This window comes from Monodon monoceros, unplaced genomic scaffold (genome assembly GCF_005190385.1).
Source record: "Monodon monoceros isolate NGI ecotype Baffin Bay Population unplaced genomic scaffold, NGI_Narwhal_1 Super_Scaffold_4, whole genome shotgun sequence".
Lineage (NCBI taxonomy): Eukaryota > Metazoa > Chordata > Mammalia > Artiodactyla > Monodontidae > Monodon > Monodon monoceros.
Window position 1 is genome coordinate 27,601,353 of NW_021703781.1, and position 14,681 is coordinate 27,616,033.

The 14,681-nt window shown below is 49.5% G+C and overlaps 1 protein-coding gene across 3 annotated transcripts in view; it reads right to left on the reverse strand.

Moving 5' to 3' along the window:
• Positions 1-7,520: 7,520 nt before the first annotated feature.
• The window catches only part of POLR3A (RNA polymerase III subunit A), a 58,607-nt gene continuing 51,446 nt past the window's right edge, over positions 7,521-14,681 (reverse strand). For 2 of the 3 annotated variants that reach the window (XM_029200935.1, XM_029200937.1), the window contains 3 exons: positions 14,531-14,662; positions 12,791-12,923; positions 10,251-10,913 (listed from right to left, as the gene is read on the reverse strand). In XM_029200935.1, coding sequence (XP_029056768.1) covers positions 10,765-10,913; positions 12,791-12,923; positions 14,531-14,662 — 414 coding nt within the window. In that variant the 3' untranslated portion in view covers positions 10,251-10,764. Of the gene's footprint in view, positions 10,914-12,790; positions 12,924-14,530; positions 14,663-14,681 lie in introns of all 3 variants that reach the window. The other variant, XM_029200936.1, reaches the window with a different exon arrangement.

Here is a 14,681-nt window from a genome sequence, read left to right on the forward strand (position 1 = left end):
AAGGTGCTCAGCATGTCAGTGGCAGATCAGAGAATCCAGACTTGCTTAGGGGTGCTGGAGAGCCCTGGGTTTGATTCCCACTGATCTGTGTGACTGTGGGCCACTTTCTGAACCACAGTTTCCCCATCTATGTAATGGGGATAGTACCTACTTTATGGAGTTGTTTTGAGGATATAAAATATTTAACATAGTAAATGCTCTGTAAATAACTTATTTAATTTTGGAATTTTTTTTTAAAGTAAGTTTCGATAACATCCATCACCTTACATCATTACAATTTTTTTTTCTCGTGATGAGAACTTTTATTTTTTTTGAGGTTAACTTTATTATACATCATTACCAAACTTTTATCATTATTTTTTGTTAATTAATTAATTTATTTTTGGCTGTGTTGGGTCTTTGTTGCTGCGTGCAGGCTTTCTCTCTAGTTGTGGCGAGCGGGGGCTACTCTTCATTGTGAAGCACGGGCTTCTCACTGCGGTGGCTTCTTTTTGTTGTGGAGCATGGGCTCTAGGCGCACGGGCTCAGTAATTGTGGCTCGTGGGCTCTAGAGTGCAGGCTCAGTAGTTGTGGTGCACGGGCTTAATTCCTCTGCGGCATGTGGGATCTTCCAGGACGAGGGCTTGAACCCATGTCTCCTGCATTGGCAGGCAGATTCTTAACCAGTGCGCCACCAGGGAAGTCCCTAATTTTGGAATATTTAATATCTACATACCTATAATAAAAGAAATTCAAATAATATACAAAAGAGCATACAGTGAAAAATCTCTCTCCTCCACCCCCTTCCCGGGAGCCACCACTTTTACTAGTTTCCTGTCTTTTCTTTCAGATATATTCTGCGCATACAATAGAAGTTATTTACCACACGGGTCCCTTAGAGTCGGTGGAGATCATTAACTTGCTGCCTTTTTAAGCTGGTCTTTCCCACCCTGGCCCTTCACCCCCCCTTCTCCTGCCAGCACACAGAACTGTGGGGCTCCCTTATTTGTCCAGCTCCCCTTTCCCAAGCCCCATCCACCTGGTAATGATTTCCTAGAGAGTCTCCCAGGGGTCTCCATGGGGACGTTTCCTGCTCCAATCTCCATGGCAACTCTTCTGGTTGCCATGGTGACACTTAAGTGATTATTTGGAGACCCTTAAATAAATCACCCACGGTGGTATATGCTAGAAGCATTTGGCTCCGGCTCTTATGTTTGGGGCCAGGCTTGGGGCCCAGGCCTGCAGGCAGAAATGGGAGGAGGGGAGGAGGCGGTGGTCCGGGCCCCTCGCCCTTGGTTCTAGCGCTACGAGGGGGCCTCCCTCGGCCAAGGCGGACTTGAGCCTTTGGGAAGTGGTGCAAGGACAAGCAGCAGTCAGGCTCCTGCAGTCCCTGAATAGATCCTGCAGCAAGCAGGAGATGCTTAACGGGACTGGGGGCTCAGGACGAGGAGCAGCTGCGAGGAAGCTGGAAAGTGACAGAGCAGGGATTCAAGTCTACGCCTGCTGGGCTCCAAGGCCCTCACTCCCTGACTCTACTGAAAGGGAATTTCAGATTGAATCCACCCCACTTATTCAAAGAATATTTTTAGGGAATTCCCTGGTGGTCCAGTGGTTAGGACTCTGCAGTTCCACTACTGGGGGCACAGGTTCTAGCCCTGGTTGGGGAACTAAGATCCCACATGCTGAGCGGCACGGAAAAAACAACAAAAAACCACAGTATTTTTAAAGCACCTACTACATGCCAGGTACTGTGCTAAGCACTGGGGTTACAGCAGCGAATAAAACAAACAAAAATACCTGTCCTTCTGGAGCTTACATTCTACTGGGGGAGATATAATTAGCAAAATAATTAACTCTGTAGGCTAAACGGTGGTTTAAGCGCAGGGTTAGGGAAAGGGGCTAGGGAGTGCCAGGATAAGCGGTGGCATGCACCGCCACAAGGGATGGGGCTCCTGGGGTCCAGCTCTTGGGACAGCGGTCTTGGGACAATTCTCCCAAGGGACTAAGAATGAGGTTTGAGAAGAAGTGGTGAAGACTGGAGGCTCCATCAGTTGTGACCGGCTCCTTCCATGTGTTCTGGCAGCACAGCTAACAGTTTAGTCTTCCAGTTTCCTGGATGCCTCAGAAGACGCATTAAAGCAGACAGGCATGGCTGAGGGTTTAATGTCCATTTTACAGACTGGGAAACTGAGACCAAAAGGAGGAAGCAGCGTGCCTAAGGCAGTGCTGCTAATGGCAGGCAGAGTGAGGACTACAGCTTGAGTCTTGGAGAGTCCAGGAGTATTTCTGCTGGACCAATGGATTTATCGGCAAACCTGCAAATTCATACCTACTCTGAGTACTGTTTTACAGAAAGATGAAAAAACCACTTGTCTTGAGCACCTGGGAGACTGGTGGAGTCTATCTGGGGAGTCCGGTTTATTTTATTTCTAATGTCAACCTCAAGTGGTATGTGACGGCTCGTTCTTCAGCGGTGGTGCAGACGGAAGGGCGCAGTGGCGTGATTCTTCTCACTCCTGGCTTCCCCTCCTCAAGGAAACGGAGAAGTTTGGAAGCACAGGTCCAAGGCACACAGTGTACAGAGTGCATACCAAGTGTTACTCTGTGCCAACAAGCTTCCTAAGGAGGCGGTGAGACGAGTCCTTCTACACTAGCCTCTCTCTGACTTCTCTGAGTGTAGATTATCCACCTTTAAATAGGCCTTGGGAACAATTCCCTGGCGGTCCAGTCATTAGGACTCTGTGCTTTCACTGCTGAGGGCACGGGTTCAATTCCTGGTCGGGGAACTAAGATCCCATAAGCTGTGTGGTGAGGCAAAAAAAAAAAAAAAAAAAAATAGGCCTTGGGTTTGGGGCCAGGTTCAGAGGCAACAGAAGATGATTTCAGGCCAGTTTAAGCCTCAAGAAGTATTCACCGCAAGTTCCTCGGACAGTGAGTAGAGGAGCTGAGTGGGCAGCTTCAGGAGGGACAGGAGGCCGTGGGCACTCTCTGGGGCCTGGCCTCGGCTCAGACCCCAGGTCAGAGCTCCTGGAGATGAAGTGGCTGGTCTCCCACTGGCGGCCCTTGGGGGGCCAGGCTCCCTCCTTCCATAGGCCTTCCTGCGCACTGGCCCCTCTGCATGGAAACGCTCATACCCTTGCTCTGCTCATCCTTCAGGAATCCGCTTTGTCACTGCTCACAGAGGCCTCCTCTTCCTTCTCCATCACTGCAGCTGTCTCGATTCTTAGCGCGGTTTGTAATTGTCCATTTGTTTACTGTCTCATCCAGACTGCTTTTCAATCTGAATACAGTATCCCCTAACCACATATGGGCTCTGAGAACTTGAAACTTGAGATGTGCTGTTAAGAGTAAAACATACACTGGATTTTGAAAACTTAGTATGAAGAGTGTAAAATACCTCATTCATTTTTTTTTTTTTTTTTTTTTTGCGGTACGCGGGCCTCTCACTGCTGTGGCCTCTCCCGCTGCGGAGCACAGGCTCCGGACGCACAGGCTCAGCGGCCGTGGCTCACGGGCCCAGCCGCTCTGTGGCATGTGGGTTCCTCCCGGACCGGGGCCCGAACCCACGTCCCCTGCATCGGCAGGCGGACTCTCAACCACTGTGCCAGGGAAGCCCCATTCATAATTTGTATATCGATTGCATGTTGAAATATTGTGGATATGTTGAATTATGTAGATTATTAAAATTAAGTTCACAATTAAAAAAATGTGCATACTAGAAAATTTTAACTTACATATGTGGCTTCTATTATATTTCTGCTGGATAGTGATGTGACTGCATTAATTCCGTAAGGAAAGGAGTCATGGAAGTGTTCACCACTCAATACCCTGCACCTGGTACTGGGGCCAGGGCACAGTAGGTGAGCAATAAACAGTGTTATTTATTGAATGAACGCTTGACCGTTACATTTTCCATCAGTCTAGAGACAGTTTGAACAATCTGCTAAGGAATGTGATCTAATTTAAATGTCAGATTTTTTTTTTTAATATTTATTTATTTGGTTGCCCCAGTTCTTAGTTGCAGCACATGGGATTTTTGTTGCCACATGCAGGATCTTTAGTTGCGGCATGCGAACTCTTAGTTGCGGCATGTGGGACTAGTTCCCTGACCAAGAATCGAACCTAGGCCCCCTGCATTGGGAGTGCAGAGTCTTAGCTACGGGACCACCAGGGAAGTCCCTTAAATGTCAGATTATTAAACAACAAAAACTCAGGCATAAAATTTGCAAGAAAGGGAAAAGAAAGGGGAGAGTGAAGGGCCGGCGCATGGGGGGTGGGGGTGGGGTGTCTCAGTCCCTTTTGAAGAGGAAGAGGTTCCATGGTTGCACCCCCCAGCAACATTCCAGTTCTGAGGGGTTTAGGGAAACTTCCCAACTTTTGTCAAGTAAAAACAAAAACAAAAACAAAAAGTCCTGATACTCCACAGGCAGACACAATTGTTGCCCACTTCTGCTCCTCTCCATGCTTTTTGCTAACAGAAGCCCCCACATGGCCACCCAGAACCCAAAGACCATCTTCCAGCCTCCTTGGGAACTCGGTTTGTCTAGTTCCAGCTGAGGGGATGTAAACAGAAATGCCAAGTTAACTTCTGGGAACTTTCCTTCAAGGGAAGTGCTACGCTTCTTTCCCCTTTTCTTCTGGCTCTAACGCCTGGTGCTCAAGCAGCCACCTTGGACCATGAGGAATGAGGGCTGGGCCGTATCCTAGGGCTTGGGAAGGGGAGGTTGGGAGGGGCCTGGGTCCCCCACAGCTTTGTGAAACTGCTTTATCAATCCTGGAACGCCCTCTCTGGTCTTTTTATGTCAGAAAAGAAAATCCTAGGTATTTAAGGCAGTGTTAACTTTTTTTTTTTTTTTTGGCCGCACCTCACGGCATGTGGGATCTCAGTTCCCTGACCAGGGATGGAACCCGACCCCCTGCAGTGGAAATGCAGAGTCTTAACCACCAGACCGCCAGAGAAGTCCCAAGGCTGTGTTAACTTAGACTTTTTCTGTCAACTTATCCTGATAACAATGTCCTCCTCCTGGAATATCTGGTGCCTACTTGATTTATGTTTATATAACTGGAAGGGATCACTCAGCTATTTTCAGGACAGGACACTCATCACTTTCCAGAACAAAGTCTGCTCCGAGATGACTTGATTCCTTTACCATCAGATATTGATTAAAAAAAATAATAAAAAAGGCAATACCTAAGTACTTAAGTACCTAAGTGCAACCTTAGAAAGGAGCGGAAAGTAAGTCCCTCATGCCTCTACCCTTCAGTCTTCCAGTTTCTATCCCCAGAGGTGGCCATTATTACCAATTTCTTAATATATTCTTTGCTGATGATTTTTCAATGGCAACCTCTCTTTTAAAGAGAGGGACACCCTGTTACACAATACACCTACGTAAATAAATATGTCAATATCCACATCTCTGTATAAAAAGTCTGAGTTATTCTGGTCTTACTACCCACAACCCTTCAAATGAGATCACATTTACTTCATGGCCTAAATGCAAATGTTCAAGCCCTCAGCCACATGGCGGCCAAACGTCTGTCCCCTTCCCTCGCCTTCTCTGTCCCTCGTGTGAAATACTTCCTGGGGTCTGACTGAGCAGAGAATGAGGCAGGAGTTATGTCTAGGGAGACCCTATTTCCAAGGCCGCAAAAGACAGCTCCATCTGAGTGAATTAAAAAGGGTCAGAGGACCGGGTTTTACTTGTGAATTTGCAAATCATATTTTTCAGTAAAAATAGTGATAGTCACCATAATTGCAAACGTACTTAATGAGCATGTATTCTGTGCCAGGCACTGTACTAAGACCTTATATGCATAATCATGTTGAAACTCACAGTGACCCTATCAGTTAGGTACCAATAAATGGCATTCCTATCTTATAAATGAGTGAGGCGAAGAGGTTAAGTCATTAGCCCAAGGCCACCAGATAAAAAGGGGAAATTTTGATTGGAATTCCGACAGTCTGAACCCAGGCTCTTAACCACAAGACGACCCCGACAACCTGATCAGACGGTAAACCCCATGCATGCAGGGACTTTCTCTGAGGGCTCAGGACACCACCCGGCACAGAACAAAAGCATAATATCCACTTACTAACTCTATGTTGGGGGCGGGATAAGGATAGCTGCATCCTTTCCCAGTAACTACAGGCTCACATCCTCCGCTCAGGGCACACCCTCCAAAAACCAGGCCCAAGGGAAGGCCAAATGGGGCAGGGAGGGCCTATATGAAAGGGTTGGAACCTGAGGGCTGGGCTGGCTCAGAGGGACCATTCTTCACCCTGGTGAGGCCTGATGTACTGAGCCTGCCCAAAGGAGCCAGGCCCTCAATTCTACATTAAAAAAAATTTTTTTTTTTTAAATTGGAGTATAGTCACTTTACACTGCTGTGTCAGTTTCTGCTGTACAGCAAAGTGAATCAGCCATATATCTATATCTGTATCTGTATCTGTATCTATATCTATATCCTCTTTTTTGGATTTCCTTCCCATTTAGGTCACCACAGAGCATCGAGTAGAGTTCCCTGTGTTATACAGTAGATTCTCATTAGTTATCTATTTTATACGTAGTTATCAAGCGTATATATGTCAATCCCAATCTCCCAATTCATCCCACACCCCCTTCTCTACATCTGTTTCTGCTTTGCAAATAAGATCTTTACCGTTTTTCTAGATTTCACATATATGCATTAATATACGAGATTTTTCTTACTTCACTCTGTATGACAGTCTCTAGGTCCATCCACGTCTCTGTAAATTGCACAATTTCGTTCATTTTTATGGCTGAGTAATATTCCGTTGTGTATAGGCACCCCATTTTCTTTATCCATTCATCTGTTGATGGACATTTAGGTTGTTTCCATGTCCTGGCTATTGTAAATAGTGCTGCAATGGACATTGGGGAGCATATATCATTTTGAACAACGGTTTTCCCTAGATATATGCCCAGTAGTGGGGTTGCTAGGTCATACGGAATTTTGCAGCTTTAACCCTACCCTGTGCTGGACACATTTTTATCAAGTTTGCTCCACCCCCTTCTGCTGAAGAATTCTTTTTAGACGCATTAGTATCAGATTTACCTGTTTCGTCTACTGCTGTACCTATGACAAGACTCTGGACATAGCAGGCCTTTACTAGTCGAATGAATGAAAGAACAGTTAAGCTAGACACCTGATCCTGGCCAGGTGGCATCTTCAGGCCACGGGTGTGGGGGACACTTTGCTGCGTCCCACTGGGTTTGAATTAGCTACACTGTGGGCGGGGGGCGCTGGGTGCTCACTGCTTACCTCTAGAGGCTGGCTTGTGGCGGGAACATTAATTATCTTGGGAGTTACAGCCCACATGTATCCCAGTCACCCTGTTTCACAACCCACAGGGATGAACTGCTACACTTTTTTGTATAACAAGTTTTCTTCTTTTGAGTTTTGGTAGAAAAAGAGAGTTCTGCCAAGAGACAACAAAAATTCAAGAAAAATAATCATTCCATAGTGTCAGATTCAATCAGACATGAATCAATGTGAATACAAATGGATAAACCCTGAAATAGAAACACAGCACTGTAATTTATTTAACTCTGACACAGACTCTGAGACTCCAGAATGTCTCTTCCGCCCCCAAAGGCCTGAACAAAGCGGGGAGAATAGGGGAGGTAGGGGGTGGGGACTGTAACTGAGTCAATCGCTATTTCGATCCCCTGGTACGTAGGATGGAAAAAGGGTCAAGAACTGGACAGATCACCAGTCAGAAACATGTGTCTGTTAATGGATGAGACGGAATTTAAATGTGTTTTTCTTATTTCTTCCAAACAGGCCAGAATAAAACCCTAACCTTCTATTGAGCTCACTCTCAAGAACACACTGCTATCTGGTGTTTGAGTTCGGCGCTTGCACAAAGCCCGAGGCCAGGGCAGGGCAGATGGTCACATTAGGGACAATTTTAACTCCCACCCCTGGGATGCATGGTGGGGAACCTGGAGTAGGGTTTACTGGTCAGCGTTGCCTATGGGCCCAGCAGGGCTGGCAGCACCACGAGGGTATCTCACTCCTCACTGGGGGTGTGCCCCTTCCCGGAACCCCGTGCCCCTTCCCGGAACCCCGTGCTGGCCTGAACCTGACCCCGGGCCTGCAGTCACTGCAATTACAGGTCTCATGCAGGGAGTCAGGGAGTGCTCGCCGAGGCAGGAGGAGGCTCCTGGCGGTGCTGCCTTTATTTTTTTACTTAAAAAAATTTTTTTGGCCACCCACAACGGGTGGCATGCGGGATCTTAGTTCCCCGACCAGGGATGGAACCCGTGCCCCCTGCAATGGAAAGCGCAGTCCTAACCACTGGACGGCCAGGGAAGTCCCAGTACCGCCTTTATTACAGCAGCACATGGATGCCATGGTCCCTCCCCCCCCACTTCACGTATATGTCAAACAGAGCAAGGTGGGCATCGGTGTTCCCTCCCGCCACCCAATTCTACCCTCCCTGGCCCTTGCGTGGATTCCAGCAGTCCTGGATCTCATCAGGCCTGTGGCTTACTTCCCAGGTGAGTTTTCAGGAAGCCAGCCATGTGGCTCTGTGGCTCTTGGCAGGTTGGGTGAGAGAAGCAGAGTCCGTGGTGAGGCTTCGTGGCACAACCCTGAGTGTGTTAATAGACTCAACACTTCGTCTTCAACCAGGCCACCTTAGTTCAGAGATGTGTGTGGGGGGGGCTGAATATGAAAAATGGCCTTTTTCCACATCACTGGCACCCTAAGAGAAGTCTGTAGGTTAACCTCATGGGCGTGGGGGTCAAACTAATTTTAACAGAATTTAAGCCTGAGCATTGCCGAAAAGTCACTCAGGTCAGGAATTCCTAACTCAAAATCACGTCAGTATGGGAGGGAAAGCACTCATCCCAAACACAGACCCAAGAACCAAGGGTTACGCTAAGTGCCTTAGTGGCATTAACTCAGAACCTGGGGAGTCGACTAGGGAACGACCAAAGAAGGTAGGTACATTATACTGCTTGAATTCTTTGACTCTCCCCTACTTTTTCTTTTACCACATCCATCTCTTTAATCATCCAAACCATCTTCTCGCTCAACAGATGCCCATCTCTTTGGTTTGTGCTGTTGTTTCTCCCAGTGGCTTGATACACGGAGATGAACAGGCTGTCATTTCAGAAGCAGACCTTCCTTCTCAAGTGCACGGAGCCAGAAAGCAGGGTCAAAGCCCCACTTTTCACTATCGTCTCACTTCCAACCAAGCAGCCTTGGTTTTCCAAGGCCTCATGGGAGGGAAGGAAGAGCCAGAGCGATAAAACTTGGCTCTGGGCAGGGAAGGAAGGAGGACAGGATCCATGGAGCGTTCTCCAGAGGGAGTAGATCTGCAGCTGCCGCAGCTCCTTCTCCGTGGCCCTGGGCCAATCCCCAGGAGCAAATTCAGCACAAAGAACCACCGTCTCCAGAAGAAGCAAAACCCTGTGCTCTCTGAAGACAAGCTACACACATTTCTTTCCTATGTTGCACAAAACCCCCTCATAAGCCTTGAAAAACCCACCAGTGATGGTGTAGTCACTGGCAGAAGCCCAAGCAGGCAGTTAAACATAGGTTTTCCCAGGATGCCCTGTTGGTTCTCTCCTCATAGCCCGACGCGTGCTTTCTATTGTCACAGATCTCCTCTTTGAGGAGCCTGCTGTGCCACCTAGGGTTGGGCTGCGTCCCCAACCCTAGCTTGCACCCACCCCTGTGCAGGCCTTCGCCCTTCCTGTCTGGGTGACCATTTCAGCTCCGAGGGCTGGTGTCTGCTTGCACCCTCTGGGAGGACCCTCTCCCGCCACTCCCCTGGGACACTTTCTAGGCACCCAGCTCTGCAACTGAGCTGCGTGCTCTTCGGCCGCAGGCGTGCTCTTCGGCCGCAGGTGGCAGGGCACACATGCAGATTCCGCAGGAGGGTGTGGATGCTGCCCAGGTGGTGTGTGGGTCTGGACCAGCCTCACTCTTCATCTCTGTGTACACGACAGCACCCACCTCAGCAGGCCCCGCACTCCAGCGAGGCGTCTCCAGGCCATGAAGGATGGGTTTGCCTCTTGTCATGAGGTTGAGCCCCAACTATGGGGGTCGGAAGTAGACAAAAAGAGGGTAGCTGGGAGGTCTGCAAAAGATGTTTCAGAGCAGCGTGGCCTCATGACAGTTTCAGCTCAGTTACAAATCCTACACGGTCCCATTTGCTTAACCAGTTTTTCCAGTGACGCTTCAAAGCTGGCTTTCTTGGTTTCTACAGCTTCTTGGTTTCAAAAGGAAAACCAAAATAACAATAAAAACTCCAAATTCTTCAAAGTGGACAAATAAATAATAGTAACAATATTTACATTAGTATGTCACACTTGGAGATTGCAGCATGACTGGGGAACGGAAGAACTGAGAATGTGTCCTGGCCCTGGGGCTTAGACCTGGCTCCCGGTCGGGGTGGGACACCTCTCTGAGTGGACAGAGGGACAGGTGAGGTGGGAACGAGCAAAGATTCTGGACTGGGGGATCCTCAAGTCCAGGGAGGTGGAGGGGGCAGGAGGTGCTGAGCTGTCCCTAGATCAATTAGGTTTCAAACAAACAGACAAATCCCGGTTCTCCCCAGCAAGCACTGTGCTGTGGTCTGGGTCACTGGGTGAGTTGCTCCTAGGATGCCGGGGCTTCTGACTGCCAGCACGGTGGGGATGGCAGGGCCTCGGTCCTGGGGAGCACAAAGCTCACGAGTCAGCTGCTGGCCTCCAGCCCCTTCCCAGACGACAAGGAGCCGAGGTCAGGAACGATCCCCTCTTCCCTGGACTATGTGACAAGGGGGATGTGGAATTCGTTTGTGTCGAAGATCAGGGGCCTCCTGGGAGGGCTTGGGTCCCTGTCAGCCTTGTGGAGCAGCTTGAAGAGCCCGGTGCCAATGTTCATGGGGATCCCCATGATGATGCATTCAGACACCCCTGAAACCAACCAGAAAGGATGTTAGAGGGCTTCTCGACACACGGGTAGGTTTTCAGGACAGAGAGACTACTGACTTGGGAGTCAGAAACTGGGCTTGGAGTCCCAGCCCCACTACACATCGACGGATTGAATCCGGGCTGCTCGCTTCACACCTCATCTATAGACGCTGAAGGCATGGCATGGCGCTCCTGGACGCTTGGTTGGGGGAATTCCAGCGAAGGGCAGTGCCCGCTCACAGCCCCACTGCTGGCTCAGAGGTCTCTCCATCTGAGCCAAAGGCACCGTGTGGGCCTCACCTTCATGAGCGCTACACTCAAGACAGCAAGGATATACTGAAAGACACTCAGGAAAGCCCAAGTTTGCCACCCAGCACTTCCTTAACTTAGGGCCCAGGAGACAAGCAAATGGGATCACAGTAAGCAGATGCCAGTCCCTCTGGAGACAGCAGCAGAGACTTGTTCCCTGTGCCCAGGGGTCAGGGCGGCTTAACAGAACCCCAACCTCGGAGTCCACAGCCTGAATAAGAGACACTCAGAAGGCAGGGCCCTCGTAGAGTGACAGGAGTAAGGTGACAGTGCAGATTCTCCAAGCTCCTTTTCAGATTTTTAAGATCTAAATGTTGGGCTCTGCGTCAGCCTTCTGGTTTTACAATAAGCAAGTGTGTACCTGCTATGTTCTGGGCTTTGTGCTATTAGGGCACCAGAGAGGTAAACAACCAAACTAAAAACCAACACGTAGTAAGGGCTGACACTGAGTTACAACATTTAAAGGACCAGGAGATTTCAAAGTTGGGGTAGGGTGACCACACTAGGTGCCCAGAGGGGTCAGTGGTGGAGAGGGGGCGGTGGGCGGGGCCACAGCAGGGCAGCAGCAAAGACCAGGCCCAGCGTCCTGGTGGTAGAGCTGGGGAGCTGGGTCTTAGCCCTGCTGTCAAGCAGACTCGCTCTTATTTTTGCCTTGGCCTTGCCCTTCTCCGGCCCCAATCTCTGCTCCCTTTTCTTTCCTTTTACCTTTCATTATCTTAAAGAATTATGTAATTTCTCTTTCTCTCTATTTGCAACCTGTGACCCTTGGGAAAGAAAGAGTTAATCTCAGGAGCAAACAATAGGCATATACCGACTGGGGCCCCACCTGACCATCCTCTTGGGTGGCCAATCCACACAAGGAGGTGAGAGGGGAAAGGGCCACTAGGAAGCAGAGCTCTGGCGGCGGGGACGAAGGCCAGGCCTGGCGTCGCTGTTGGAGCCCCAGGCCCTCACAAACTCCCACCTCAGGCCACAGGGTCTTGCTGCGGCACGAGAAAGGCTAGAGCAAAGTGGGCACTGCGGGTGGGCAGGGGTCTGCTGTGACAGCCGCCCCTCGGGCTCTCTCTCCCCCAGGCCCGTCAGAGAGGCGCTGTGTGGTGGGAGAGGAGGCTAGCGCAGGGCAAGACGCTCACCACAAGCGAGTCAGTTCCCTCGGTCTTCTCACGGAGAAAGGGTTCGATACCTGCGCCTCACTGATGTGCCGAGACGCCATACAAGGTGCCCGGCACAGGCGTGCTGGCTGCCTCGCTCAGGAAGTCAGGACAGCGGGTGCCTGGCGCAGGATTGGAGTGGCCGACTGTAATTCTGAGGACTAGAAAATCCCTACATGCCCAGCGGCGACCTTTTCCCTGTACTGACAGAGAAGCCTTCTACAAATGTGAGGGATGCAGGCTGCCACAGTCAGGCTTTGGAGATAAAAGATAGGTCAGTTCCAACTCCATGATCTGTGACTTTATTCTTAAGTAAAAGCTCTGCCTGCTCAGTTTCTCCACCTCCTGAGAAGCCCCGGCCACGGTCTAAGCTGCATCAACAAAGGCCTCTGGGGAGGCTGCTACGAACACCAAACCTACCACACACGGAGTCCTTCTGCCCGAAGTAGGCGGCGTCAAAGAGGTGGTCGGCTGTCTTCTCAAAGGAGGCCAGCATCAGCACGCTCTCCTTCATCTTGGCCAGGCCAAACCTAGTAATGCCCAGGACTTCACCCTGCGCCACGGGAGAGAGAGCCAGAGTGGTACTCGTGCCACTTGCAAAACGCATGCCCCGCCTTCCCTCAACAGAAGCAGCAAAAATCAGCAGAGCCACAAGTCACAATCTCAGGTTTAAACAGGATCCTAACAGCTGTGTGTCCCACCTGTGTCCCTCTGAGGCCATCAGCCACTGACAACACAGATCCCTACACTCACAGCCGGGTGCCACTGGAGCAAAGAATTAAGAGCTGAGAAGTAAAGAGTGGATATATGTGTGTGTATAACTGACTCACTTTGCTGTACAGCAGAAACTAACACAACACTGTAAATCAACTATACTCCAATAAAAATTAATTAATAAAAGAACTGAAAAGTAGGGAATTCCCTGGCGGTCCAGTGGTTAGGACTCTGCGCTTTCACTGCTGAGGGTCTGGGTTCAATCCCTGGTTGGGGAACTAAGATCCTGCAAGCTGCATGGCATGGTTAAAAAAAAAAAAAATCCCTGAAAAGTAAAATTAAGAATCTAACTTTTAAAAGTTAGAGTACTTCTGCGCTTCCCTGGTGGCGCAGTGGTCGAGAGTTCGCCTGCCGATGCAGGGGACACGGGTTAGTGCCCTGGTCCGGGAAGATCCCACATGCCGCAGAGCGGCTAGGCCCGTGAGCCATGGTCGCTGAGCCTGTACGTCCGGAGCCTGTGCTCCGCAACAGGAGAGGCCACAACAGTGTACCGCAAAGAAAAAAAAAAAAAAAAAAGTTAGAGTACTTCTGAAGATGTTTCTTATGGTTCAAAGAACTCAAAACTCAAATAATTTAAAAGCCTCAAGGTAGAAAAAGAGTTATGTAAATTTAGGTGCTTTCATTTAAAGGTATGTTATGCCATCATTAAAAAAGTGTATTTATAAAACTATGTAACAACATGGAAAACATTTATAATGTTAGAAAAAAATCAGAATAGAAATGACATGCTTGGGACCTCCCTGGTGGTGCAGTGGTTAAGAATCCGCTCGCCAATGTAGGGGACATGGGTTCAAGCCCTGGTCCGGGAAGATCCCACATGCCGTGGAGCAACTAAGCCCGTGAGCCACAACTACTGAGCCCACGTGCCACAACTACTGAAGCCTGCACGCCTAGAGCCCGTGCTCCCCAACAAGAGAAGCCACCGCAATGAGAAGCCCGCACACCACAATGAAGAGTAGCCCGCACTCGCCGCAACTAGAGAAAGCTGTGCGCAGCAACGAAGACCCAGCATGGCCAAAAATACCAACCTTAGTTCCCCCCTCAGGTTATGTTAACTTGTTCTTTAACCTGGAAATGGCTACAGAAGAAGTGTGATGAATGGGTTTAACAGGGAATAAACCTCAGTTTGCCATGGAATCCTTGGGCTTTTGGCAATGCTAGTTTTCTTTTAGGATAAAATTTCTAAAAAGGACAAAAACCATGCTCTGCCTCTTGCCATGAGGTTGAAATTTTCACGCTGGAATTTTACCAGTACACCCAAACCTGACCACTGTACTTCGGTCTTGGGGTAACGGTGGTCATCACAGTTGGGCACGCTATGTGTCCTACAAGCTTTGTGCTCCCGAAACTGGGTTTGCGACGCCTGGCTGCCAGGCCCCCACGAACCTTGTAGGTCATGAGGTCGGAGAGCAGCATTACATGCCGCCGGTCGATGCTCATGCCATGGTTGACCATCGTGTACTGGATTTCGTTGATGATAGTCGTCCGGGCAGCTTCGATGCCCAGGGTTTTCTCCACCTGCGGAGGGCTAGGATGA